At 40.9% G+C, this 25,685-nt stretch overlaps 1 protein-coding gene across 1 annotated transcript; it reads left to right on the forward strand.

Annotated features, from left to right (window-relative positions):
- Positions 1–5,218: 5,218 nt before the first annotated feature.
- On the forward strand, positions 5,219–25,685 carry fgf10a (fibroblast growth factor 10a). The gene is made up of 4 exons (XM_019362001.2): positions 5,219–5,282; positions 8,969–9,697; positions 22,607–22,710; positions 25,056–25,685. Exons 1-4 carry the CDS (start codon positions 5,219–5,221, stop codon positions 25,254–25,256), a joined length of 1,098 nt encoding a protein of 365 aa, XP_019217546.1. The 3' UTR covers positions 25,257–25,685.

Genomic DNA, 25,685 nt, shown 5'->3' on the forward strand with positions numbered 1-25,685 from the left:
TGTTTCTTATAAGCCTGCTAATTGTCAGCTGGGAAGGTGTGGATGTCAGTGGTGCATTCGTGGACATCACGTAAGATCCTACCCCAGAATCTACTTCACTACACCTGTATAATGAATCACGGTCTCTATGAGGCACCTAGAAAAGTTCTCTTCTACAAATTTTTGAATTCATTTTCCAGGATTTCCAGGATTAGACGATGACCCAACATCTGGTACTCTATGGAGCCAGAACAGTGCCATAGGAAGCTTTCAAAAAAAACCCCCCCAAAACAAAACCAAACAAAATTGGATCGAAAGACAAAAACTTAACTGTAAAAGGCATCAGCAGGATGCAAATTATATGAAAATGACATACAAGACTTACAACACTCTGCTCCTCTCACACATGCTAAAAGAGTGCCACAGAATTGAAACTGTATAGCAAACTCTAAGTGTAAAAATCAAACAGACAAACCTGTAAATGTAAAAGAACAGTTCGTTTTAACTAATTTTTAACAAAAATCAGCATTTTTTTTTTCAATGCCAATGTTTCCTTTTTCAGTTTTTATCTTACAGTGCCATTTTTTAAAATATCAAAATTAAGCTCCCCTGTTCCAGCTCTAGGGATTCTCCCTTGAAAGTGAAATGAAATGAAAAAAAAAAAGGTTTTAGGAAAAAATCAGCCTCGCGTTCATTGCCTCACCGTCTGTGTTGTCTGTACACATCGATCAAAATTTCCACAAAGGTGGGCATGTGGCCCCATCAAGTATGTTTTTACAATTCTTCTCTTTTCCATCGGAAATGGCACACACGTCTTTCAAGCCGTGTTTTCGTGCATATGCAACAATTATAAATGAGGAGTCATATCACAAAATGCGTTTCATCGACTGAGTTGGCTGCCAGTAAGTGAACAGCCGGTCAAGTGATGGAAATGAGCATCGCTACCAAAGCAAATGCATCATGAGATTTACAATTCCAGTGGCAGTTGTGTTTAACATTCCTGCTTTCAGACTGCTTTCAGTCTCCTGCGTGGGCCACACAATAATTACTTCCATGTAGGTAACATTATTAAAATATGGAAGCCATCCCAGCTCCTAAAACAAGACGAAGAAGCTGTCAGCAGTGCTTTGGGCAGCATTTCAAACTTTGGGTTTACATTTCAAAATGTAAACTTAATCCCAGACCCGGCACCAGCTGATATACAGAATAACAGTTTATAATTTAACCAATATGTGATAAATTAAGTGTGAAACTGGCTGCAGACATATCTGATGAGATTTTGTGACGTCACATTCAAAACCTGAAAGTGCTCCAAAGCGGAGTCCGCTTTTTCCTAAACTGTTAATGCTTCTTCACTCGTAAAGGTTGTGTCATAACAAACCAGGACCAGTTTCATCTATCTAAAGTTCGACTGACTCATTTCCACTGACAGCAGTTCTTCATGCTCATTAAACATTAACCTCATTAAACATTAATGACGATGCTAAATAATGAAGTTTATACTGACATTAGCGAGCCAGCACACAAATGAAGCAACGGATACTTCCGATTGAGGAGGAACACCCAACACCTGCTGCGCACACTTGCTCCGTGCTCTGTGAAGTTACTATTTGTCAGTGCTCTTCTTTTGACAGTGGGGCTTATAATGGCATCAGTGCTGCTGGTGTATGGATATTATCTGTAAGGCAGATGTCAGAGGGGTATGTCTGGTTCACAGATGGGATGTTTGGTGTCTGAAAACTAAAATATGGCATCACTTTCCTTCAAATATATAATTAGCTCTATAATTAGCTGACTTCATATTGAGTCATACTTTTCTGCCCCTAAGAAATAAAATATCACCTTTTTACTGTTAGTGGACAGTTGTGGACGAAGAACAGAAGTCCTGTATCAGATCACTTCTCAGTTGTTTATACCGACTGGTAACAAATCATAAGTCTGCCACCTGAAGACGTCGTCACTTTTATAATGTGGGTGTTTTATGTCCACACCTACATGGGTATTTTGCAAAACAGGGATTTTCCACTTTCTGTCCACATGGAAATGCTGAAAATTAGGTCAAGTGATGTGAAAACAGTTGCTGAGCCAGACAGAAATGTTAGCCAGAAGCCTAAAAACAATGGAAACTGTTTTTAAAATAACAAATATATTTATACTTTTTAAAAATCCAGTAAAAAACAACATTTTCTCCCATATTCATTTTGCTAATTGTTTTAAACAAAAGTAAATGGTAAAATTGAACAGGTGGTTAATAAAATATTAAAAAAAAAACATGTACAAAAACTATTTTTTTTGTCAAAAAAGGCGATAAAGGCTCTCATTTCGGATTAATTTTTCAGAAGGAAAATATTGAGTAGTTGCCACACAATATGACTGAAATGCTAACAAAATATCTAAGCTGGCTGAAAACATTTGTATATGTATGAAATATTTTTGAGTTGTATGTATATTTATATGTATTTTTATCTTTAAAGCCTATAATAGCTGTTTTTACTGCATATTTTAATGACACCTAGCTCACACAGGTATTTATTGTAGCATGTATTTATTTCATTACATATTTTGTAACCATATTTATTCATGTCAATTTGAAAAAAATGGCATGCTGTAGTTTTAAGGATGCAGGGAATATCCGTTGTTTAAACATCAACACAAGCCTAAGTCACCTTTCAAAATTCAGCAACATTGCTACACGTGGTTAGCGGCTCTGTACCTGGACAGTGCCAGCACCACTAAAGGACCTTCCCTGTCCCTGACCTTCCCTCTCCTTCCCTTCAGTTTGCCTCATCATAATCTCATCATCAAATTCCGTGTTATGATTTACTTTTGTTTGTGTTTGACGAGGTTTGTGGTTTTGACACATGTGTCACAAACCGCGTCTTGGCTCCGTTTGTGATCAGCCATTATTGTAAACTGAGTGACCGAGAACACGTGAGCCATGACGCATTTTTAAAGCCATATTTGGCATATGGCTTTGAAAGGCGGGAGAAGAAGTAGTTCCTACCATCATTTAGACGACCCCAATATGAATGTTACTTTCAACCGAGTTACTGTTAATGACAAACTACAAATTTACCACAATTTACTAAAATATTGATATTTTAATATGAGAATCGATTGCAGAATATAAATATCTGGTATTGGAAGACTCAATTTTTCAGTATTAGTATCGACCTGCACACCGCTAATTCTGATGTTCAGTTTGTATTTCAGCATGTCCTTTTCTACCACCTCTACATGCCTAAATGTACTGAGCTGCTGCCATGTGACTGGAGCAGGTGTCAGGATCCCACCATTCGTTCTGCTGTTAGAGCCTCACAGCTTAGTGCTGTTACCCTTTTTGTCTGATCCGTATCAGTTTTTTCAAAAATTCTTAACCCTCATGGTAGTGCATCCCACCACCAAGAGGTTTCTAGGGAATGTTTTCTCCTTTCTGTCTGTTTTGTGACATTTTTGGCTGAGATCACAGAGTCGCTGAAGTTACCAGTAGAGGTGACAGCATCATCATATGTTTCTATTTTTGCAATCGGAGCTGGAGTAAATAAATACTGCAAAGCCATTTGACCTGCTGGTTAACTGCAGATTGTACTCATTCATAAAGAAGACAAAAGCCAGATGTTAATGGGTGTTCGAAGACTTTTCAGTCCAGTGTGAAATAGGCTGTAGAATCTCTTTCAAGAATCCTTTAGAGAAAAATGTGTGATATCTTTATCCAATGGTGAGCTGAATCAGGCCTCCGAGGCAAAGACTCTCCCTTCACAAGAAAATTCTCATGTGTGGCTCATATGATGTTGTATATTTTAATTTCTAAACAATAAAACATTCCAGTCAATGACAGAAACCAGATCATCAGAACTTTAAAGTGTGTCGTTATCTGAAGGGAATTATTACTTACTTATTATTACAGTATCAAGAGACCATCGGAAATACTGTGGTGTGTGAATCATAAAACACCCTTATTGTTCCAAGTCGCTGTCTCAGAACGTCTTTGTTTATGCGATCTGAACATCGTGTGTCTGTGCTCAGGAGTCTGGCATACCTTCTCAAACTGGCTGACAAATAAGTGTTTACTCGTGTTTTTCTCGTTGCTGCAGTTAACCTGCTGATCCATGTTTGTTCGCATTTCATTGCAACTAAATGGCAAAAATATTTCGCTCAGTGGGAGGGGCAATAAAGCTTTTAAAGTGGACTTTGATTTGCTTAAAATGGCGAGCCCACGTTTCAAACGATTGCTGAAACAGATTGTAATCAAAGTGCTTGGGATTATTAAAGTTGTCACTGATGGTTTGCATTCGCTGAGAATTATCTGTTCCGCAGCTTGGTCGCAACCGTAGTTTATCTGTAAGTTAGCTTATCGCAAGACCTCCTTTTATCTGTAACAGCTTTAATGTTCTTGTAATTAAAGTTAAATGCGAGGGTCATTTCTGCAGAGTTAGTTTGAAGACCATAATGAGTTCAAAGCCACCAGCTCAACCGCAATGAAACAATTAGAATCAGTGAGCCAAACCTCTGGTCCGTAATGGCTTTCTCCTCCTGGGCATGAGCAATCAGGACTTATCCAAGGCATGACCAACGGAGCCGGAGGGGACCAGTGTCAGCTCATGTGGGCGAGAGTCTGCAAAGCCCGTCAAATTAGCTGTTCTAAAATCCACACAGCTCTTTGGGAATAAATACGATTACAGCCATTAGCTTTGGGTGCTGATCCCAGATCTGCTCTTCAGCTCTCCGGGACTTTGAAGTTTGGCCTCAGATTGCAACGCAAATTTTAGCCAAAACCACGAGACAATGAAACTAATTCCTTTCCTACAAGAGAAGAAAATTTTTTTTGAGCAACGTGGCCACATCTAAAACACTTCATCATTAGCACAGCACTGCTTTTACAATATGACTAAAATATACAAGACTTACTGCGATTGTGGTGACGACAGATAGTTATTTTTTCAGCGGGATCATGCTATGTATTGCGCAGTATTTGGAAATATATATTTGCCATTACTATAAAATTCATTGCGCTGAATGAAAACAATCTTGGGATCACATGTTGCTTGAAGTAGAGTAAACAATATTTGAATGACAGCAGCTCCAGAGAGGGAAACCCCTGCAGCTTTCCTAAATAGTTTAGAAAAAAAATTCCAATATGTGGTGCTTCACTCAATCCAGAAAATTGTTTTCTGGTGTGATGAAACATTTTTTTTCCCCCTCATGGACAACTGACTTCCAACATCTGAGTCTTGTTAGGATGGTTACACAAAACAACGAGACTGCAGGGCAATGCAATGAAGAGATCAGTCGGAAACTGATCGGTAACTCATTATTAGTTCATTAGTGCGCTGTGCTTACCGTTACCACAGACCAGTGATTATACAGCTTAAAAAACATCAGTGCAATGACAGAGGGTTCAGAAACATACTCTCTGTGTGTGTGTGTCTGTGTGTGTGCGTGTGTGTGTGGAATGTGTGCATTGTGTGTTGTCAATCTACACCCCAACATCAAACCACAGAGCCACTGACCAGATGTTTTCTGTCCTTTTCTCCCTCTTTTGCTCTATCTCTTGGCATTTTTCTCTCTTTTCCCTCATTATTTTCCCTCAGAGTTTTCCCACACTTGCTGCAGAAGGCCAAATTAATTCATTTTTGCAGTAGTTTGGCTCACAGCGAGCATGCTCAGCTTACAGTAAGGTCCTCTGCGTTCACAGCTGCCCCTAAAGCCAATTACAAGTGCACAGTATCTTCACAAAAGGCATCCAGGAAGAAAGATTATTACTGACATAAAATACTTTAATGGTGTTGTTTTTAAAACTAGATAAAAGTAGAGTTGTATTACTGATTTAACAGAATTCAGTTACACTTAATTACATTGCTATTTTCCTGCAGTTAAGCATTATTAATGCAAGTTACATTTTTTAATATGTGTTGTTTAGAACTTATAACTGTATCACCATTAGAGACTTATAGACCCTAAATGAAAGAACGAGTTATATAACTTGGCACGCTACATCACATCAATTAAGACCATATTTCTGGGACTCTTCCGCTTTCTACTGTGTCGATGAATTTCTCCATCAGTGGGATATCTTTTTGTTCTCCATCTTCCTAAGAGAGTCACCTCAATCTCTACTGAACAGAAAAAAAGTTAAACGGCAGCAAGTACTGTTGTGATTTCAAAGGTGACATCCTTCAATTAAAGCATTAACAGATTGGAATAGCACACTGTCAAGTGCTGTCCGCGGTGCTGAACGATGCCAACAGCATACATGTGCAAAAAGTCCAAGTAAGGAGTTTAACAGTTGGTTGATTTTGTTATTTTATCTAAATAAAGTAAACCGTTTATGGTTTTTGGACTTTGCTTGGTCAGTAAGACGAGGCAATCTACTGCATAACTCAACTTTTTCCAACTTTACCCAGTGAAGCTGCAAATGAGGGCACAAATATTAGATAGAACTGACCCTGGAGGCTCCCTCGTAAGCCTCAGTCACACAGGCCTAGAGACCAGTTGGTGACCATCTGACAACTAGTTGCAAGGGAATGATGTGTACTCTAGGGCTGCAGCTATTGATTACCTTGTATTCAGTCAGGGGGTCAGCGGCTAGTCTGCTAAGTTTTCAACCATGAGGGAATGTAATGCTTCTTAATGCACATTTCACCCAACCAGCATCTTCAGCAAAGTATGTCCAGACAGACGACCAATTGTGAACAATACCCCAATTTGATGTTCAGAATCAGAATCAGAATACTTTATTAGTCCCTAAGGAAATTTCCCAACATTGTCTGGAGTTCACATGCAGCTACACTGAGCTTGAAAACAATTAGTAACGTTTTTTGCCATTTAATATATGAAATCATTTATTAATTTGAGAAAACAATTAGCCCGCAAACTCATGAATGAAAAATAATTAGTTGCACTCTTACTTTGTAAAGTCCATAAAAGAAAAAAGTAAAAACAACGCTGTGCATGTGCAGGATTTTCTCTGTTGCCTATTACTTAAGAATACACACTAAATTTATGCAGTGATTGATCGTCATTTCATCATGACATTCTGCACAGTGGTTGGCCTTCACCAAATCAATCTTCACCACCTGCGAAGTCGGGACCTCAGCGGGAAAGACAAGGCTGTAAAGCTGACATGAACGACAGATTGCTGGCAGCGCCCAACATCTGTCCATTCTCAGCTGGAGTTACCACTGCAGAGGGAAGCACTGGCTGACTGTAAGTGTACAGGTCGTCTTTACACGGTTATTTCTGTGCAACTGATCCATCCCCAAATGGAATTGTTTAAAAGTCAAATATGTCTGCAGCATACCATTGACAGGCGTGAGCTGTTACAGCAATATTACTAGATAAACTAAGAAGAAGAGAAGAAGAGGAGGAGATATGGTTGTTGTCTGACAATGTGAATAGGAAATTAAACAATGCTGAAGCCAGACAGCAGACCTAGATTCTTGAAAGGTAAAATGCAGCAACGCACGTAAGGTACAGCGATTACCCAAACACAGAGAGGTGTGCAGAAGATTCAGGGGCTTAAGTGACTGAGGTTGAGAAATTGCTACGTGCTAGTCAAAACAGCTGAGGAACGTTGACTCATCTCATAACTATTTTTTGCATTTTTAAATCAGAAAGAGAAAGTCTGTGACACTGTCAGGAAATCATGTGTCATAGAGGGAGGAGAGTTTTTAAGTGCCAGTAAAGAAGATGCAATAAGGGAAAATTAGCTGTTTATCACAAGTTTTTCAGCCGATTTAAAAGAAGACACGGATGTCATTATTTGGCTTCAAGTCAGTCAGAAATACATCAATGAATTGATCATTTTCAGCTGATTGTTAAACAGATTCGACGGCTCTTTTCAGGCAACCCTGGAGTGAAGTTTGGCCAGCGTTTAGTATTTCAGATGGTTTGGTAAATTTAAAAAAAGTGCTTCTAATCAAGAGGAAAGTAAGATCAGAAAGATGGATGACACTCCCAAAAACCTGGGAGAGGGAGAGATGAACGGCTCTCTTTCCTTCTTTCTGACCTGCTCCGCTCAACTAGTGGTCTGGGAAGGGGAGGAGAAAGAGAAATGGGGGAGAGGGAGGGAAGGCGAAAACAGGGTGGAACAGAACACCCCACCCCCTGCTCCCCTCTCCCGCACAAACACATAAATGCACACAGCCCTTCAAAGCCGAGTGGTTTTAATAGACGTCCAATTACACTAAGAGATGACATCTGGGGAACTACAGCAGATAAATAAGGTGAAAGAAAAGACAAGATTCAGTCAACGCCAAATATCCAGCGAGAGCACCACTGATAGATAGGAGAGAGAGGGAGAGGCAACGGAAAGAGGGAGGGGGCCAAAGGAGAGGGAGCCACACACGGGAGGAAAGAAGAGAGGCAACGCACCGCTCCAGCATTCAGACTCTGAGAGGCAAGGACAGAGGACAGACAGGGAGCTCAGCTCACTGACAGACGCACTACAAGAGAGGGGAGAAAGACGAGAGCTCGCGGGGTCAGTCACACACTCAAGTAACTTCAAACCAGCTCAGACAAAACAAGAGAAACAAAGAAAGAAGAGAAGAAAGTCTGGATTCTGTGACGCCTTCTTTTTTTCCTTTTTTTTGGTGGCGTGGACACTTCATAAGAAACAGCATTTTAATTTTATTTTTTTCTTCCTTGTTTTATTTATTTGATTTTTTTTTTTTTTTACTAAGCACTTTGCCATCTTTTTTTCCTAACCTGCTTCTCCTTCTGCCAGGACTGAGGGGGGATAAATCGTCTGGGACGCATGTGTTCGTGTGTGTGTTTGTGTGAATGAACTGATGATTTGTGTTTTTGTCTTTGGATGTGAACTTTAAAATGGGATTTTGAGTAATTTTGTGGAACCAGGAGCAGAGAGTGTCAGTGTCAGGAGGAGAGGTAGGAGGAGGAGGCGAGAGGTCCCCGAGGAGCGCGCTTAGTAATTCTCATTGTGAGGTGATCTGAGTTATGGTTGTTGACGCATTCCTGTGGCGCTTGTGAGGAATAAACAGCACCGGGGGACTACAGCGGCGTCAGCCACAACGCTTCACCATTACCCCCCGCTACAGCAACGTTTATATTCCTGATCAACCTACATCTGCCACAGCAAGTCGCACCATCTTCACCCCAGCTGTTCTACAGGTTTTAACACCTACAGTCCCAGTGAGGCTGGGGTTTCCCAAACAGAGGAGGTTTAGTTGGGGGGAGTTTCTCCCACTCTCATTCCCTCTCCCTGCACCAGCTCAGCATGCCCCAGCCCCTGAGCACATCCACAGCTCTCCCAGCTCCACTACCATGTGTAGATGGACAGTGACACAAGGTGCACCGGCCGCCTGGTTCTCCTCCTGCCCCTGCCGTAGACCTTCTTCACTCCTCTCCCTCACCTTGCTGCTCCTGCTTCTCCTGCTCGGACCGTCCTCATCCTCCCCACTGTCCGCTTCCTCCAAAAACGGCCGCAATGCACCAGGAGGGACTTCTCCTCACTTCCTCATCTCATACCCGCCACCCTCCTCATCACCCGCACCGCTTCACGCATCCTCTGCAAGGTTGCCAAGGGCGACCAATGTGTCATCGTCATCCGCGACGGTCGTCGGCCGGCACGTGCGAAGCAGCTACAAGCATCTACAAGGGGACGTGCGCTGGCGGAAACTGTTCTCCTCCCAGAAATTCTACCTTCGCATTGGCGAGGAGGGAAAGGTTAACGGCACCGGAAACAAGGACGATCCATACAGTAAGTCATCTGTCTTTAATGTGTCAGCTGATTCTTTCTGGTGCAAACAGCTTTTAACCACACACACAGCAACTTATGAAGGTCAGAAATCAATTTCATATTCAAGATCCTGATATGAGATCTTTCTTTTTAGACTTTTTGAAGGCAATATAAAGAGAGCCAAACGCAACCTTAGTATCTGTCAGTGGCACATCTGTGGCAAAAGCCGCACTGCTTGTCTTCCACTTCATTGCACATGTTTATCTGTGGCCACTGATGTTTCCTTGTTTCCGCTCTGTGAGCACCCATGCACTTCCAGACAGGTAGCTGGGCAATAGAACAAATAACAGAGCTGCGCGCCTGCAGCCTTTTCACCATGTGTAGAGGCAGGCATATTGCCTGACTACAAAGAGTTTGGGAAAGAAAAGCATGACAGTAGAAGAGCAGGAGAGGAGAGGAAAAAAAAAAGTAAACCGGGCAGATAAAAAAGAGCGATGATCCACTGGAACCAATTAGAAATTGCCCAGAGAAAGTTCTTCCTCTTTGAGGAAATATCTAAAACACAGCTATTACCAAACCCCTGGGGAGTATGACAAGTACTCTTATTCCTTGCTGCTATTGTGCTCTTGCTATAATAGTGGTGGGCATATGCTAACTATGAGGTTGTACTGACTCAGATATAAAGCAATAACCAAACGCTTCCTGCTCCCCCTTTTTTTGTTTTCCTGGTTGTGCATTTTGCAGGCAGGGAAATATGATTTTAACCTTTATTTATCCCGAGAAGGGTCACTGAGCACACATGCTTATTTGTCAGCATCACTCAGCCTCACATTCACACAGTTTCTCTTTCACACTCACAGTTCCTCTGCTGCTGGGAACTCAAAACTCCACCAGTATATTAAAAGCACCTTAGGTTTCTGAGGGAAAATAATACAAATGCAACGATAACTTCAAAATCCACAGGCACAGCAGGAAAAAAAAAACCGCCCCCCAAAAAATAAAAACAAATTATGGCAAAAGCCCTATTTTTGGTTTCTAAAAAAAAATGCTAAATAGCCAGATGGTATCATGCAAATCTCACCAAAGCATCAGATCTGTACTGCAGCAAATCTAAATACTTTTAACGACTTGCAAGGCTCATCATAATCAGTTATGACTGATCCAGAACAGAAAATCAGCTGTTATCATTTTGTAGTGTGCGGCTTTATCTTCTAGTTAAACACATCTGGAAGTTCTCCAAGTCTGCCACAGTCTTTTGGCCTGCGAGCGGCACAGAATAACTGCATGGCCTAAGGACATACTGACAGTAGTTGTTGAGTGAGAACAGAACATTGCTCCCACATTTACCTGCCCACAGTCTGCCTGCCAGTTCACTGAATTAGATGGGTGATGTCCAAAACACGAGCTAATATCTTTATTATTAGAGAACAGGCGTTCGCTGCATTACTGAATAGTTTTCTTCTAATGTATGATGTCAAGTGTCTGTGTACTTGTTCTAAACTGGTCTTTATCACTCACACACCTTCATACACATGTCATAGGGTTGCATGCATCTGTACTCGACGCTCTGGTGCTGTACAAGGCTCGCCTGCTGAGTACATGCACGCACACACACACACACAGATGCAGACACACGCTTGAGCACAGAGAGGCCAGTCTTGCACATGGCCTCCATATGGCAAAGCCCACTTTTATTAGGGCCAGGGCCAGTGTGAATATGTGTGCGTGTGTGTGCCACTCAGACACCAAGGCTCTGCCAGACATGGCTGAAGGAATTTCAATTAGCGTCTCTTCCTCCCTCCCCTCGCCTGCAGACCTCTTTGACACACACACACACACATATGTACACACTTTTTTTTTTTTACTCACATGCACAGAAAGAGCTCAGCCATTAGGCTGCAACGTGTCACTAACTATAATAGCATCAGGTCATGGCATTAGAGGCACAATCCATCAATTTCAGCAGCTCTTGCCACTTGATTGTTTTAGGAAATAGGTAAGAACCTTCCAGGGAGAAAAGGGAATCTTAATATGGGAACTCGGTCGTGAAGGCTAAACCTTTCAGGCCATATTTTGTCTTGGCGGTATATTTAGAAAGCATTTCATCAATCTGTATCCACCTGATGGTAAGTGCAGATGTTCGACATGCTGTAGACTGAGACATGGCTGAGAGTTTGGTGATTAAATAATGCGTGTGGCTGCCCAGCATCAAACTATACTCCACGTCCAGGTGCTTGTGCTCAGATAGCATGACTGCACACGGGCTCGTGAGCAGAGCAGCATTTATGCTTATGCTAACACTCCCACTTACTGCCATTTTTTATGCACTCTGAAATAAGCAAAGAACAAATTGTACCCTTCAAACTAAACCAAACAGAATATATTTCAATTCTATTCCCCTAATGGTGATCATGGATGTGGTTTTTCACATACTAGACAGCGTATGACTGGTCCTACTCAGAAGTGCTCTGGTGTGTTTGTGCACAAGTTTTGAACACACTTTTTGTTTATTTTTATACCTCAGATTATAACATTGCTCATTTACACTGGTATACTTTTGAAGCTAAACACAGACTTTTAGACAGATTACTGCTCTGATGCTGGTTTCTGGCTATTAGAAACATATGGCCTATGTGAAATAATGTAGCAAACTTTCTCTATATGCAGCATCTTATATAATACAACTGCACAAAAACAGTGCACTCAAGTTTCTCCAGAGTGTAAAATCAGGTGTGCGACTACCCGATGCCACACTTCTTCGGGAAAGCATTAGATTGAAAAACTACCGCGGGGGTTAATTGCCGTGGTTATCGTAGTCTAATCGTCTGCTAATGTTCAGGAAGTCAGATTGCAAATGAGTGTCATTAGACAGTGTCAGAGGTGATGAAGAAGTTTTAGCTGCTGGTCCGGGGTCGCGGCACTCCTCCGCAGCGGAGCCTTTCTAATGATCTTGTCAGAGCCGAGGCCGGCACATCACTCAGGCTTTAGAGAATCGTGCGTTCTGATGTGTTATGTTCTAAACGCCCATTTATCCATCTCACCTCATAAGGCCTTTTGAAATGAAGCGTTCTGGTCTCAGTTTGGAAATCTTTTGGGGCTGCCATGTCATTAGCATCCATCCTCCCGCTGACCATAAGAAACAAGACCGTCCTTGTTTCCTTCCCTCCATTTTGTCCACAGACTGTCACATCTTGTTTACAAACAAACGAATAACACAGTGTAATAAATGGACATGCGCTCGCAGTTGGACTGCAGACTTGTGCTTGTGAGTAGCTCAGTTACGACTAAACGGTGCCAAGGTGACAGCAGTTGGAGGTTTGATTCTCATCGTAAAAGCTGCCACACACACACTTCTGGTTAACATTTATCATGCATTAATCACTGCGCTGTCATGGGAGAATCAAACAAACCACAATTTTAGACTCTTAATTCTCTGGACATCATTCTGATTTAGACCAGGATTTCCCTGGCCAGGATAATTACACGGGTCTGCCCCCTCTTGTTTGACCTCTACCTATTGACCTGAGTCAGGAAGCACTGCTAATGGAAAGGTCAGCACTACAAGTATTGTACCACTTTTGGTTGTACTCTGCAAATGCCAGATTTTTTGCAACTCAAAGAGCCAAATTTTATATTAACAAGTCTGCAAGAGACAGAATTGTATTTGGAATGATGCATTTGTATCCAAATATTATTTTTGTGTATGTTGTGAAGTCAGTGCCAAAGCTAAAATCTTCTTTCAGCCAAAATAACTTGTTTTGCCGTTGGGATCCAGAGTCCTCTTCAACTTTTAGAATTATTTTAGGGCAGTTTTAGAAAATACAGGAAAATGTTAAAATATATTTTACTACACTTTTATAACTTTAGCAAATCTAGACTATTAAAACATCATCAAAGCAATGTAGGCTGCACTGTGTATTGTAAAAAAAAGGAAAAAAAATGCGATTAGAAATGCAACATTGCAGATTGTTGCTGTGGAATAAACGTGTACATATTTAAAACCACATGCACTTCTTCATCTCTGTACTTTGCATCCATAAAGCTTGAATGATTCAGCAAGGTGAGAGCCAAATACAAATGTAACAAGTCCTGAGATCTGCCTTCGATGGGATGCTTGATGAGCGTGTTTAGGGTTCTCATGGGAAAAGGTAACAGTGTGGCCCATAAAAGAGAGTTATGAGGAGGTACTGGAAGTACCAGAGGTTAGTGTCAGCATTGGTTTTCATTTAAAGTTACTCTGACATCTGCACGGACTCTTCTCCCCAGCAGCTGTAAATAAAAAGGGCGCGCAAACATCACTGAAGGAGCTTGTTCAGGAAAAACTAAAACGGGTGCTCTTAAGAGCCAACATCAACAATTACATTCGGCTGTACTCTGAAAACATACAATAAACACACACTACCTTCCTCTTTCTGACCTTTAATTCAGCTACAACTTTCATGTTGTTTACATGCAGGACGCCATTAAGGGTGCCCCTGATTGGCTATACACAAAGATAATGGAAAAACTATTCGCGGTAATCAGTGAAATTAGTTAGAGTCTTCCTGTGGGTGTGTAACTGCGATAAATTCTTTTGGTTTCATACTGCACATCTTCCCCGTGATGTTGTTGCAGCGGGAGTCTGGATCAAATCATGTCACTTTTGAATTATGACTCATTTTACTCTAATCTGCGGAGCAAGCGAGGCCAAAAAATAAACGTTTTGGGATCTCTTACAAGGGAGAGACTTTTCCAAGGCCCCCTGATAATCTTCATTAAGCATATGCTTACTACCATTCATACTCTCAGATGCAATTAGAGCTGTTTGTATTCTAAAACCTTTCACCTTAAAGGCTTCAGACCTGTTTCATAGTAACAGAAAGAAGCATTTCAATCTGCGTGCATTTTGGTTCTCTGTTGCTGTCGTCAAGAAAATCAAACTGAATGCAACCATCTGCATATTTGATCAATTTAGCTCATTTAGCCTTTTATCGTCACTTGATGATGGAAACTCGCTCTAATACTTCTTTAAGCTTGCCAGCTAGCTGGCTAATAATCCAAGCCACACCACAGCAACAGCAAAGGGATCCTTTCAGAGCCGTTTTATGTGACACAGTCATATCAGAGTTTGTGTTTGCTCAGAGATAATGTGGGTAACAGTAATGTCCACAGTGTGTGTCTTTAATGGGATACATGTCCCAAATCAGCACATTTTTACAGCGTATAGTAAAATATTTAGACTCCTTGGTGCAGAACACCCCCCGGGAGCTGATTTAGACAATTTAAAACCTGTCGTAATAAACAGAAAAAAAATAAGAGTTAAATGTTTGACTCTTTTGTGCAAACTTTTCAGGGGTCTCTCATACACACCGATAAGCCTACGAGTGTCCTTTAACGCATTCACTGATGTTTGGATGCCTCAGGAATAGAAACGCATGCATGCTGACAGTAACACCTCCACTTTTATTATAATTTTCTCGTTAAGATAGCCCTTTTATTTCAGTGCTGTCTTTGTTTAACTTTTTTTTTGTTCTTTTGCAAAAAGTCGCTGAGGACAATGACAGGATCTGTCTTCCATCACTATTTACACACTTCCTGTCATCACCACTTGATATCTTCCCATAAATTTGCTCCCCTGTCGATTAATGTGTCAGCTACAACAAGATGGAAGAGCCAGATTTCCGAAGGCAGACCGAGTCAGTCCCGCCACAAACCCAGTTGGGCACCACCTTAAACAAAAGTCTTTCAGCAACAAATTGTGTTTTTGTAAGATCTTCCGCTCCTTTGGAGCACTCCAGCTCACTGAAGAGAGGGCCAAACATCGAGAGTCCATTACTATCCGCAAAACCTTTCTCATTGTGTATATTTTGTGGATGATTGCTGAACAATACAATCTGACATATACTGGAGACTGGGAGAGAGAAAAGCAGGAAGAGATTCTCTGATAACCTTTCATACTTCTGTACTCCTATAAAAAGGATGAATTATTTATTTCCATGCATTTGGCAAAAGGTTTACAAATACGCTGAATTAATGATAGTCTGCGATGCAGACTTATTTAACGATTGGGTAGACGTTTTGGAAGCATCCATGGGTCATTAAGTTTTACCAGCACGCAGAGTTTCATATTATTAATATGGAAGAACTGACAGCATCTGAGAAGTCATCTCAGTGATGCTGTAGCAGCAAACAGTTTATTGTTGTTTAAATAACAAATCAAAGCAATGGAAAAGTTGCTAATGTCATTTATGGAAATAAGTATGAGCAAACTCATGTCGAGAGCTTAACATCATAAAATTGTACAAATGGCCAAAAATGGCATGAAAATTATTATTCTTTTATAAGATAGCCCAGAATCAATTCAGTCACAGTCATATTAGGAAAAACAGTGGTTGGAGACCATGGCATGAACACAATTATTCGGGGTCTTCAAAGCACCTTTGGAACATCGAGATGGCGATAAGACATAAGTCAGGCTGAATCAGCCTGCCATCAGTTTGCAATTAAATCAATTAAGTCAAGTTGACAATTCTGCTATGCCATGTGTTGTACTGTTGAACTGTTATAAATCATCAAAACTTGCTGCCAGTCTATTACTGTTTGTTTCCAATCTGCTGTCGTCTCCATACACAGAAATTCACATTAACTACTTTCATTCAGAGTCCAGTTAGAACCTCATAGACCTGAAGCATAAATTCAGAAATCCCGCCACAAATAGTGACGTATGCAGTTGCTGCAGGACGAGGATTTAACTGTAAAATGACACAGGTGCTCAGCAATCTTGTATTTATATAGGAATATTACCAGAATAAAACCAGTTGCCAACCAGCTGAGTCAAGTCCCCTCTTTCAGACAGACACATCACAGAGGAGTTGTTTTCATTGTTGCAGAATGACTCAAACTTGTTGCGACGTGGCAATTATTTGCAACCCTTTGCCAATCTGTTCGAGAGTCTTTGCAATCACTCTGAGTTGGATCGCCACTGTTTAGACAGAGGAAACCTATCAGGAAACCAATCCAATCGCCTTGCAAATGAAAATGATTACAGCAACAAACTGGAATTGGTGACTGAATGTGAAAAAATTCAGTGCAATCACAAGACAATTAAATTTTTCAAAGCTTAAAGGAGCTTATTGTCCTATTTTGTGTGATTGAGCCATTAACTGTGACCTCTTGTAGCAGAACTTCTAGGAGAGCAGGGGTAAAACTGTTAGACATGTGAGTGGTTAATTGACAGAAAAAAATGAGTTAATTTGTTTCAGATCTTTGGTTAGATGAGGATTTGAGGCTTTTGTTTGTCATGCAGTATCACCTTGAATATCATCAAGTTTTAGATTTTCAACATCTGAAGATGTGAAGCAAATTTTGTTTCCTTTCCTCTGAAAACTTCTTTGAGAAATTGTAAAACGCCACAACTGCCTTATAGTGTATTTTTACAAGACTCTTTCTACCTGCAGCGATGTTGTAAAATGTCCAGATGAAGCCGAATGCAGAAAGTGTCATTTTGGTGCCTGTGAACAGGCTGAATTCATGGCCAGTAAAGCAGTGGGAGATGGAGAATAGCATCTGTGGCAGATAACATCCAGGGCTGCTGCCATATAGACACCACGTGCTTTAGGAGAAGCCCCCAACCAAACACACACACACACACAGCTCACCCCTAACCCTGCTGCACACACACACTGCATAAAATTGAGCCTCTTAATGGAGTCATCAAAGGTAGTGCTGTGAGTTGAGACTGGAGAGGCATCTGGACAGTCTGGCTGTTTGAACAGAGCCGTCAGGAATGCCGGCTCATTACTCTGTGTGTGTGTGTTAAGTGTGTGCGTACTGAATGCGTACAAAATTAATACATGTGCAAACGAACACAATACAGAGCAAAGCAGAGAGAGGATGTGACAAGCTGAATGATATTGTGGGTAATACTTGTGGTGTAATATAAGAAGATCTCTAAAAGCTGAGAGTCCATCAACAACAACTCTAGCCACAACAGTTGGGCAACACCGCACTGGCAGCTGAACTGTAAATGAAAAATGTGTGAAATGCAGACGACCATCACAGCACTCTGCCTGAAAACACGACTCCTGCTGTGTCAGGCCTGTGAATGGTTCTTGACAGAAGCTGGCAGCACGGGCGCTCTATCATGTTACAAAGTAAACCGCGTTTAAGGAATCACAATTTCTCAGGTGGTTCTCCACTCAATCAAATCGCGGTTAACATCATTGCGAATTTCTCCTGGCCGCTCTTAAGCATGAGTGATTGCAAGTGATTGCAAATTTCATGTTATCTCCTGGCTAGACCGTTGGCTTTTTTCACCCACGCGATCACGCCAAGGCCAATGAAATCAGATGAAGGTTTAACAGTGTGCAGTTTTGCCCATTTCTGTACACGCTGATGTGACTGCATCAGTCAGGAAAGGATATAAAACCATTGCCCGGGCAAGAGTAAGCTAATATGGTGAGCGCGGGCTAAAAAGAAAATGAAAGGAACTGAGAAAAAACACATTAAATGTCACAAAGGCCAAACATAATTTATTTAATATGATTTTTAGACCGCAAATCAAATATGTGCAGAACACAATATGAAAAGAAATCAATTTACAAAAAAACTTGTATTTGTAGAAAAATTCTGGCCATATTGGAAATCAGAAACAGCCCTCTGTTCCCTCTTTCATGTAATCCATCAGCTAGGCGTGCTTTGATGTGGCCACTTAGCACAAGAAGATACTGCTGTCAGCCACATCAGTCTAAACAAATACCTCAGTGCTCCCCAAAATACACAACATGCAGCAGTTTCTGCTCCAGCCCAACATCTCCACAAGCTCTCACCAAGCAATCTGCACATCCGAGAGATGTTTGTTCTCTTTCGGACTTCATAAAGAAACGGAAATAGTCCGCTCAAACTCCGAGAAATAACTAACGCTAACAAAATTGTTTAATCCTGATAAAACTGTGGCCTCAAAGGCCGAGCCAAATTAAAAAGACATTTTCTCTATTTACGTGACCAAATAGAGCAATTCGTATCTGATTTGGTGGTCCATTTTTCCCCTTTTTGAATTCTTTTGCATGTGTTCCCACTGGATTTTCTTTGCTTTGGAGTCTTTGGTGGTTGCCTGGATGTAAACTCTCATGTCACTGTGAATATGAAATGTCGTCAGTCACTCTGCTGCTTGTTTCAAAGAGAAAAATGATCTTACTGTTTAGACCTCAACGCATGAAAGGTTCCTATTAAATCTTTTTTTTTTTTAAGAGAAATACATAATAGGGTCCTTTTTGTCTTCATGAGAATTTTGTTTCCTGGATGTCACATTTATCTCAAAAAGGGTGAGAGAAATCAGTCAATGCTGGAATAAAAATAGTGAAGTCAGAGGTTCAGAGCAGAGCACTGGACGCAGAATAAAAGAACAAAAATCGTTTCCACTCTGCTCGCGGAGGGGAGTTCATGACACAAACTGCTCCGCAAGTGACGATATTTCACAACGAGGAGCAAGACCTCTCCGAGCTGTAGACACGCAGTAGACCCGCTCACAGCTGGTCACCGTGTCGAGGTCACGAAGTGAACAACTGCAGTATAATCTTCAAAAAGCCCCTGGATAAACAGTGGAAACATTTTCACAACCTCCTCTAACCTTTGGGATCAGCTGGAGTCTAACTGACCACGTTTCCAAAAAGGGGCCTAACAGGGGTCGGTGTGAGGTCTGCGAATGTGCGCGCTCCTGTGTGAGAGTGTGTCTTTTTATTATATTTGTGTGACCGTGCTGATCTGCATGAGCTAGAATGATCATAGAAGAGTGTACATCTCAGGCTGATGCTTAATCTTTAGATTAGACTACATTAGATTGGACTTTACTTTTATTTTCACATCTGTTGAACAAATTACAATGAAATTTGTAGCAGTCCTGGTGGTTCCTGCATATTTAGCATACATTACTATGATATAATTCAGTACAATTATAAAATAATACAAAACAGCTGAGTTGTTATTGCACTTGGTTACACTGCTCACTGGAATATTGACTTTGTAATGCAAGAGTGAGTCCTGTTGTGCTGCTTAGTCAGTAAGTGAGTATTAACATATAAGTACTAAGTATTTAGCAGAGTTCAGGTTTCATGTCTCTCTGCAAAGAAGCTGTTTTTGAATTGGTTGATTTCAAAAGTATTTACCTTAAAAAGTAAACACTGTCATACATCCAGTGATTTTATCCTGTGAAGTCAGTGCACTAGTCATTACAGTTTTCACTTAACTGGGAAACAAACAAGCTCAGTGTGACTGCTGACCTGTATGTGAAATAATGCAAAAGCTAAATTAAGCTTTGAACTCATTCTTTGCTCGTTCCTGTTCTAATTATGTCATAGCACCTTAATCATCATTCGGTTGGTGGCTGATTTATAGCCGGTCCACTAGGGTTAACTTCAAATGAACAAACAGCAGCAGATGTTAAAACTTCTTCAGATTTTCTTTTGCTTTGTAAATCTGGTTGAAATCGGTGCCAAATTTAAACAGAAATCTGGTTGAGAAATTCTCCTATAAGTCAGAGAGACTGCATAGATCATTGTAACAACAAATATAACAATGGATTACACCAATGTGGAAAATTACAGCAACACCAAAAATCTCAATCAGTCACGATCCTAACCACTACTATGAATAGCAATCGTTATGGCTTAAAATGCATGAAACCTGCTCTCGTGAGCTCAGATTTGTCTAAAAAAAAAAAAAAATCAAAAAAATCTGTTAATTAAATATGGTTAAGGTCATTATGGAGTCGTTAATGAACAGTTTCTTCCTTGTTAGACGGCTGGGCTGTGTTTATTTGAACTTCCAGCTCTGTCAGTTACAGCTTGACAAGCAGAGACCATTTTGGCTCGCTCTTATGAAAGTTGAAATGTTGCCCTGTTACACACAGGTGTTTGCCTTTGGTAGTTCTTTAAAAAATGTTGATAGCAGCAAATGACCATGCCTTTTAAATTAAGTAAACTTTGTGCTTTTTTTTTCTTCTTTTTTTGCTTTCAGTGCCAGATCATAAAACTCCCCCTTTGCACTTAAAACATAATTCATAAAGATGTTGGGCTGAGATCCAAGGGACACAGGGAGGGAAACAGGAGAGAGAGAGGGGGGGAAAGCAGAAAAAATAAAAAATACACATTAACAAGACACCAAAAAAGACAAGGTGTTGAGTGAGAGAGTAAAATAATAAAATGCAGCTTTAAGGACAGCAGAGGTAACGTTAGCCCGACACAAGCTCAGGTCCTGTTTTTCTCCATCTCCCTGCATTACTGCCAACTGTTGTTACTGCAATTTAAGCCTTTTGTTGCAGCCAGGCTTTTTCACTCACAGGCAGACGGGCTGCTTCTGGTAACTGGCGCAGGGGCCATAAAAGAGCCCTGTGCTTTTGGTTTTAGACAAACCACATCAAATGGAAGGAGGAAGGTTTGAACAGGTGGACCAGCCTGTAGCGCAGCACAGACAGATCCCTTTTTTTTAATGGATCACAGCTCAGAAATGTCAGCTGGAACATTTTGAACCTGATAGATCAGCGCTGTGTTGTGGCACATGCCTGTGTGAGTAATGGACTTCACACAGCAAGCCTGCATGACGCACCGTGGAGCTACGAAACTCTTCTTAAAGTTCTTGAAATCGACCACATGAGGGACAAATGCATCAGCCACAACATTTAACACGAGGCCACAAATCATTAAAAAAAAATCACAAACATTCTCCAAATCCTTGTCCAGTGAAAACAAAGACCAACTAGGCGATGCAGCGTAGTCAGTGAAAGACATATTCTTTATATAGATTTTGTATAATTCTGAGCTGGAGGCTCACATAACCCCATAAATCTCCTCAGGTCTGACCTTCATAAAAATCAAAAGCCTGCAGGAAGTTGCAAATCTCAGTCTGAGTACAAGAGAAGAGGGTTAAGGGCAGTGAAGGGTCATCTGGTAAAAAGGCAGCTACTGTATGAGGCAGTTGAGATACACTGAATATTTTTTAAGTGTCTCACAACCAGATTTTGGGGACACATGAAAATTTGCATTTACATTTTTTGTTTATTTACCACTAAAGATCAGGTGAATATCCAAGTTTCTTTTCTGTCTAAAGTGTTCCTGCAACCAGCCTCCACTTCCTACTACCCCCCTCGGCTAATCACCTCATCTCCTGATTACTTTATGGCCCGCTGTAACTGGCTTTAGGATGAGAGAAGGAAGGGCTGGCAACCACAGCTTAAATCAGTAATTGGTTCAGGCTTGAAAACTGATACAAACGCGTTTACCTCTTGCCAGTCTGGCAGGCAGAAAGCCTTGCTCCGTCCAGCCTGCCTGTGCTCCTCTGGTCAGAAAAACAAACATAGAATGCAGAAATGTTTTTTCCTGGCTAACACCTTGGTCCCAGAGCATACAGCCCACAAGCTAACCAGCTGATGAGGAGGGGGCAAGAGACCGGGATGACTGTCACACAGTGAAGGAAAAAGAAAGGGAGGGGGACAAGACTGGGGTTCACTTGTGGGAAAATATGAAATAAAAAAAAAAAAAACAGTGCAGGAGACCCTGAAATTAACAAACATATAGATATGTTATAGCAGCCTTAAGAGGCATGCAGATATTTTGATGCAGTCTCTCCATTTCATACTGTCTTTGGTAACATTAACACTTGCATGAAAATTGATGGGAAACTTTGAGCTTTATTCCAAAGTAATTACTATATCATTAAAGTCATTTAAGTTGTCAGACATACATATGCATATAAATGTAATGTAATGAAAAACTTTTGCTTTTAGAGACAGACAGAATAAAAAGTAAATAAATCATCACAGGAAACTGGAACCTGTTCAGGGTCCTGTTCCAGACTATAAATAGAAAAATATGTGGTTGTAAGAATGTAACTCTATCTGAGTAAATGACCCACACAAAAGTTGACTCCCTATTTGTCTCCCTGTCCCTGCTCCACCAGGTGTTTTGGAGATCAAATCAGTGGATGTGGGAGTGGTGGCTATCAAGGGCCTCAAAAGTAACCACTACTTGGCAATCAAGAAGAATGGCGTTCTGTACGGAGCGGTAAGTTTTAGCGCTGTTTTACTCTCTGACCTGTCGTTTTTATTTAATATGCTTTATTCCCTAAGTCCAAGAGGATAGCTTTATTCTCAGTCCAAAAACATCCTTATTTATCTTATTCTAGGCCTTGGTGATTGATTGTTCCTAACAAACAGAGGGTTTAAACAGCAGGTGGATGGAGATGGGTGCGAACACCCTTTTAATATACCCTCTCCATGACATACAGATCTAAGAGTAGAAAAAATGAAACCGAGTGTTGTACAAATTACACAATATATATAAGAGTCCTATGCAGCTCTGTAGTCCAGCGGGTGTCTCTCTTTTCAGAGAAGCTTTGTATCCTTCTTTGAATAATGAAGCTAATATCTTGGTTTGGATTAAATTCTTAACCACGGTTTCTCAAGAACTCAATTGCTTCAGCTTATTTAAGCTTGAGAGCTTAAATAATAAACTTGTTGAGCAGATTACTTGCACAAACATCAAATTCATTACTTGAAATTTTTGGTCACCCTTAGTACATGACAGAAAACAAGGTCCATTTTAAGAGATTTACGCCTTGTTAGTTCAAAATCTGCTTCACTCTTTGCAAATGCACTTCTGCACTTTTGCAATTGCTAAATTCGACTGATGATGATAGTGAAAAAAAAATCGGTAAAAGGACGTTTTCCCTCTAAAGTGGTGGTTCTGTGGCTTTGAAGTTTCTTGAATGCTTTATAAAACAATGGACAAGGCTGTACGACTCACTGTTCCAGAAATAGGAACCACAGTTACTCTCCTCTACCTACCTCTCCTCTCCACTCCATTCAGAAACAGGAAACACAATCCTTCAGTTTCTCTGTTCTGCTTCAGTCTCTCTGGGTAGAGCAGCCCTCGTTTTATCTGTCCTGTCTCACTCACCCTTCTTTCCCTCATTCGATTCTGCCTCCCCCACCCCCCTCTTTTCCCTACTTTGAAAGACCTGAGTTTCAGCATGTCTCTGAGGAGCCACACAACAGATGAAATGACACACGGTAGAAAAGACAGAAAATAAAAAGAGGCATTTTGTTGCATGGCCTCCAACTGAATTCCCATGACGTCTTCTCCGCGGCACAACACAAGCCCTAGTAGCGGAGCGGCGAAGGGCCGGCATTCGATTACACTTGATGGTTTTACACAGTGACTTCTTTATCTGGTGCTAATCAATTGAATTCATTGTTTCATTGTATTGGCAGATTAAAGCACATAGGTGACACCACAGGTTATGATCGCCTGTAACTTTTACTACTTTAACGTTCGTTTCTGTACTTACTATAACGATTCTTTTGCCTATTAACACCATTATTTTGAGACTCAATTGATCCTTAACTATAGCTGCTACTTGCCTAACTCTAACCTTAGCCTTTGAACATGCCTTCATCTTAAAGCTTACCGATTTACTACTTACTTTTTTTAACCATGTGACCGTGAACAGGCTTATATTCCTACATCATTCACTCACGCGATATTTAACTGTACCTCGTACCAGTGTAGTTTAAAAAGCTGCATAGCGTTCGTAAAATATTTTCATTTTGCTCTGGGAACACTCAGCTTTACTTCTGGAACCAATTTGAACAGCTGTGGTGGAGAGAGAGAGCGCGCGAAGGAGAGATATTGGCCATTAGTGTGTGTTTGTGTGTGTGTAGCAAGTACATATTTGCTTGCGAATATCAATTGCATCCAGTTAACTGGCTGTTTAAGCGCTGTTAGCCTTAAGCAGAAGGGCAGCTTCCAGTAAACTGACAAATGCAGCTCTCTCAGATCATTTTCTCTTCATTTACCAGTGGGTGGCCATTGCGGTAATGTAAGCCACAAACTTTGTGTCACAATGCTCTTTGCTCGGCACTAAGCCCGAACCATCGAGAAGTCACAATAACTTCTCTGCCCTCAACCTATCCCACCACCACACAGCCAAACTACTGACACACAAACAACACTGACAACTATTCAAGTTTTACGTCTGACTTTTTAAAATTGGAGATTACGCTGGGGATTGTTCTTAAGCAATGGCTGACCATTTGTTATTGGATCTTGTCACAAGAACTCCAGGTTATTGCTGTGCTTTGACGATGCCCTGAAGAACCACTGAAACAAAAATTAGTAAGAGTGAACACAACAACAAAAAAACTGTTACTGTTTTTGAGTAAAAACTAACCATGACTGAGAACTTACACATGTGGTACAGTGGGAAGTTTCAAGCCACCGGCTACCTGCAAGAGGTGGTTTTCATCAGTGGAGAAAATCTTAAAAAGGCAACTTATACTAATATACTTTAAATATAATTTATTATCTTTTTCTTCAGCTCTTTTAAACTCTTTGCTTCTCCTCCACAGAGAGAGTACGGCCCAGACTGCCGTCTAATTGAACGCATCGAGGAAAACAAGTATAACACCTATGCTTCAGCTCAGTGGCTCAACAAGGACAAGCGCATGTTTGTCGCACTGAACCCCAAGGGAAAGCCAATGAAAGGAAGGAAGACACGAAGGAAAAACCCAGCCACTCACTTCCTGCCTATTTTGCCAGAACAGCGATGACTGGACAAATCAGCCAAGGGAGAGCTCTGCAGACTAAAGGCTATTGGACGTTTTTTGGAGTTGAAGTGATGGCTTCATTGGACAGATTCAAGTCTGAACAGTATGATGCACTGAGGAGGAAAAGAAAGGAAACAAACAGACATTTTATCACAGTTGGATAAAGACATTTCTATTTTTAAAGAAAGAAATAAGATATATCGCTATACAATGTACATACTATTTTCTGTTTTAAGTTATAAAGTACACTGGCACGGTAAAAATATGAAAAGAAATGACTTCTGTGCCAAAATGTGAAACGCTAACTCACATTTTTAGATTTGTGTACGTGTGAAGTCAGTGACTGGGGAAGAAATGGCAAAAAAGGAAAAAAATGGGGGAAAACAGGAGAAGGTAGAGGAAGTATTAGCAGAAAGCTGACTGATAGGAGGA

Source organism: Oreochromis niloticus, linkage group LG7 (assembly GCF_001858045.2).
Source record: "Oreochromis niloticus isolate F11D_XX linkage group LG7, O_niloticus_UMD_NMBU, whole genome shotgun sequence".
Lineage (NCBI taxonomy): Eukaryota > Metazoa > Chordata > Actinopteri > Cichliformes > Cichlidae > Oreochromis > Oreochromis niloticus.